Source organism: Volvox carteri (genome assembly GCF_000143455.1).
Source record: "Volvox carteri f. nagariensis unplaced genomic scaffold VOLCAscaffold_123, whole genome shotgun sequence".
Lineage (NCBI taxonomy): Eukaryota > Viridiplantae > Chlorophyta > Chlorophyceae > Chlamydomonadales > Volvocaceae > Volvox > Volvox carteri.
In genome coordinates, this window is record NW_003307666.1 from 67865 (window position 1) to 71462 (window position 3598).

The 3598-nt window shown below is 59.6% G+C and overlaps 1 protein-coding gene across 1 annotated transcript in view; it reads left to right on the plus strand.

Moving 5' to 3' along the window:
• Positions 1 to 3598, plus strand: part of VOLCADRAFT_100523 (uncharacterized protein) — a gene marked incomplete at both ends in the record, with an annotated part of 6684 nt that overhangs the window by 2058 nt on the left and 1028 nt on the right. Inside the window, 4 exons of the mRNA XM_002959079.1 lie at positions 1312 to 1412; positions 1592 to 1684; positions 1901 to 2515; positions 3212 to 3351. Coding sequence (XP_002959125.1) covers positions 1312 to 1412; positions 1592 to 1684; positions 1901 to 2515; positions 3212 to 3351 — 949 coding nt within the window. The remainder of the gene's footprint in view (positions 1 to 1311; positions 1413 to 1591; positions 1685 to 1900; positions 2516 to 3211; positions 3352 to 3598) is intronic.

A 3598-nucleotide genomic window follows, 5' to 3' on the forward strand; every position in this document is an offset into this window, starting at 1 on the left:
CCCTCGCCACTGGATGGCGTTAAATACAACATTTCCTGCAAGGTCTCCATAGTCACACACGGTAAGTGTTCACCGCTTTTTTGGCCTTCCTTCCTTCGGTGCACCGCACTGCACCGCATGGACTGCACCACGTCTATATGTGTCAGCGCAGTACTCAAACATACTAAGCCACACTACGTCGGACTCGTGCCGCCCAGCCGGGGGACTACGGCCCCCTCGCGGGCGAAGCAGCCCGCGTCTAGTCCGTCCGTCCGTCCGGGTGGCCGCTTGCTGTTTTCGCGTTTTTTGGGGTGCCGTCCGCGGTTTCGGAGCCGCGCCTTTTAGGCTAGCTCCGTCGCCGCGTGGGAGCCGCGGTCGCCGGTTCGCGCCCCGCCGTCGCCGCTTTTTTCGTCTTCTTCCTTCGTTCGGTTCGGCGCCCCGCACCGCACCGCACCACACCTGGGCCCGCGGAAGGCGCCCTGGAGCATGGCCGTGTGCCGCTTCGTCGGGCCAGCTAGCTCCGATGTCTTGTGGGAGCCGCGGTCGCCGGTTCGACCCCGGCGCCGGCGCGTCGATGTGTCCTTTTTTTTACGTTTACGTTGCGGCTCGCTGGCTTCCTCGCCCGGCGCCCGCACGTTTTTTTCTTCTATTTTTCGTTCGGGACCGCTCCGCACCGTCTAGTCTGCACCGCGCCGCACCGCGCCCACACCGCACACATACCGCACCGCACCGCACCCGTTACATATTCGCTGCGGCGACCTCGTGCGTATACATCCTTTTATTACCGCGAAATCTCAGCTATCCGCGTCTTTACCGGCTTCCGTTTCTGCTTCGGTTTCACTGGACCCGGCCGCAATCACGCGAATTGGCAGCAATCCGCATCATCACCTAAGCACGTCTGTCTTTGCTGTATAACTCTACTCCTGTTTCGGAGTCGTTAAAGGTCACCGCAATCGCGCGAGTTGGCGACGTTCTGCGTCCGACGTTGAGCTTCGGTTTCGCTAGACGCGGCCACAATCACGCGAATTGGCACCAATCCGCGTTATCGCCTGACCACGCCTGTCTTCGCTGTATAACTCTACTCCTGTTTCGGAGTCGTTCAAGGCCACCGCAATCACGCGACCTGGCAGCTGGACCAGGCTCGCAGCCGCAGCGCGTGCGCGTCCAATGTCCGCGTCTGCCGATCCTCGGACATCTGTCATCTATACGACACGCTGCCGCGGATGTATAATTGTTAGCGCGCCGATTCCTCCCCACTTATCCTGCACTTACCTCTTTGCAAGCCTGCTTACTCCAAGTGCCTCCACCGTTTTCAGACATACCTGTTTTCAGACATACGCTCGCAGCCGGATGGATTCGCCGGACCCCAAGCGACAACGCCTAGAGCCTACATCGTCCTACAATCTGCGATGTCGCACCCTGGTGACCAGCAGGTCGGTTTGCGTTGCTCTAGTGCGTAAATACGCTGTTCGCATCCTTTGCGTTGCTGCGTCCCATGTTTTGCGTTATGCGTTATGCGTTATGCGAACATATGCGACACCTTGTTATGCGTTATGCGAACCTTATCCGATCCCATCTCCTGACTTTCTACACCTTCGACCAACTCCCGCAGTAGTATCGACCCACCGGACGCCAAGCGTCAGAGGCTGGACACGGCTGCGTCCCAGAGCAGCACGTCGACGGTCGGCCCTCCCGCCGTCGCCATGTAAGCGAGCTGCTACATGCAAAGAGCGTGTTCACACCAGTAAGGTACTTACGCTCCGCCTCTCACCGTGCGAAATAGACGCATCTATCAGCTCCGGCGCGCATATTTGGCCGCTGCCTGTTAAGCACAGATGTCTTCCGTCACGTTCATCGCCGCTCGCGTGCACCTTGAATATCGTGTAACGCTCCCCATTTGACGCCCCTTTGCAACACGTAGGGATTCAAGGAGCGTCACGTTTCATGTGACGTTTACGGCCGGCCCCACAGAAACGAATGAGGACCGCCTCTTTGCCGGCGCCCAGAGCCGCTACGGCAGCTTCATCGCTGGCGTGAATACCGCCGGCCAGGGGATAGTAATTATGCAGATTGACGATGTCATCCTCGGCAGGCTGGAGAGCAGCCACGCGTTCGGCCACCGCGTGACGTTCGCCAACGTGGATGCAGCTTCCCTGCCGCCTTTCATAACTTCTCGTTTCGCTGGGCTGACGGTGGGGCAGTTTAAAGTCTCGTCAGCGACCCGGATTTCCGTGGAGCCCTCCTCCGCTGTCCCAATGCTCTACAGCGCCAGGCTTCGGTTCCCCGTTTACGATGTCGGCAGCGACAGGGCCCGCCCCGAAGACAAGCACGCGTCGGATGGCAGCGCCCTCCTGCTCATCCCACACGGCGGGATGTTCCGGGGCGGGCCGTTCCGCAAGTTTAAGGCGTGGGTCGCGTGCGGCAACGGTGACAGTCCCGACGCCGGACGCGTGGAGCTCGCCATCAGGGAATCCGCTCCCGACGACTTCGTCGCTCAGCTACAAGCAGCGGCCGATAGCAGCACGCCCCTTTACGTGTATGTATGTTGTTACAGGGTGGTTAACTTCGCCAGCGGCCCCCTTTCCCGGGGCAGTCCCTGCTCTCCCCTGCTAGAGGGGCACCCTAATCCGTCACCCCATCCGACTTCAGAATGTATTCGTTGGGTTCGGCAACTCACCACCAGCATCCAACCAAATCTAGCGGATCAACGGCGCATCAACTTAGTTCCTGGTCAGCTCGCAAGTTGATATTATCACGTCCTACACCGTCCATAAGATGGGGGGCCACCTCCCATTTCATCACTCCTCAAACACCCGAGGAGCCGGCAGGCGGATTTGAACCCGGGTCGACTGGGTCGACTGGGAGCAGAAGTCAGGCCTTAACCTCTGCCAGCCGCCTGCATGGTGTATGGTGCCAAGATCAGCCCCTCCAATAGCAAAGCTTATATGAATAGCGTCTTCCTCAGCGGCTCGCTTGTAGCAGCAGCGAGTGCCCCCGGCAAGCGCCCTCCCAAACGAGTGCACACCTTCCAGGCGGCTGTTCAGCGGACTACCGCGGCCACCGTGCCCGCCGACACGACTGATATGGTATTGGCTTGGGAGCAGCGTAGCCGCAGTGCCCTTGTTTTACCGTCGGATGGTCCACACGCCTCGGCCACCCTGTCACCCAACCCCACTTCTGTCACTGTAGTCGGCTCACTACCGGTCCTCCCGCTCGTCCTCACAATCGGCAGCCGCAGTTATCCGGTGTGCACCGACAGCATTGCCGTCATGCAACAGTTGCCGAACTACGACGAGTTCTTCGGCAGCGCCAGCTTCGCAGACAATAATGATCGTATGGCGTACGCTGCTTACGACTCGTTCACCGTCACCGGTACCATCACCACCAAGACAGAAGGTCGAACAACGTTCATCACGGCTCTGCAGGAATGACTCGTTCTTGCGTGTTCATCCACTTGCGCTGCCGTCCGCTGCACGTCGTCCAACTTCGCTATGGCTTGCACCTGTCCCCTCCCTTCACTTCCATCTAGCCGCCCCTGGATGGCGTTAAATGCCAGCGTTGAGCGGCTGTCTAGCCGCGCAACGACACGCTTGCAGGGCTGGGTGCATTCCGTGCACTT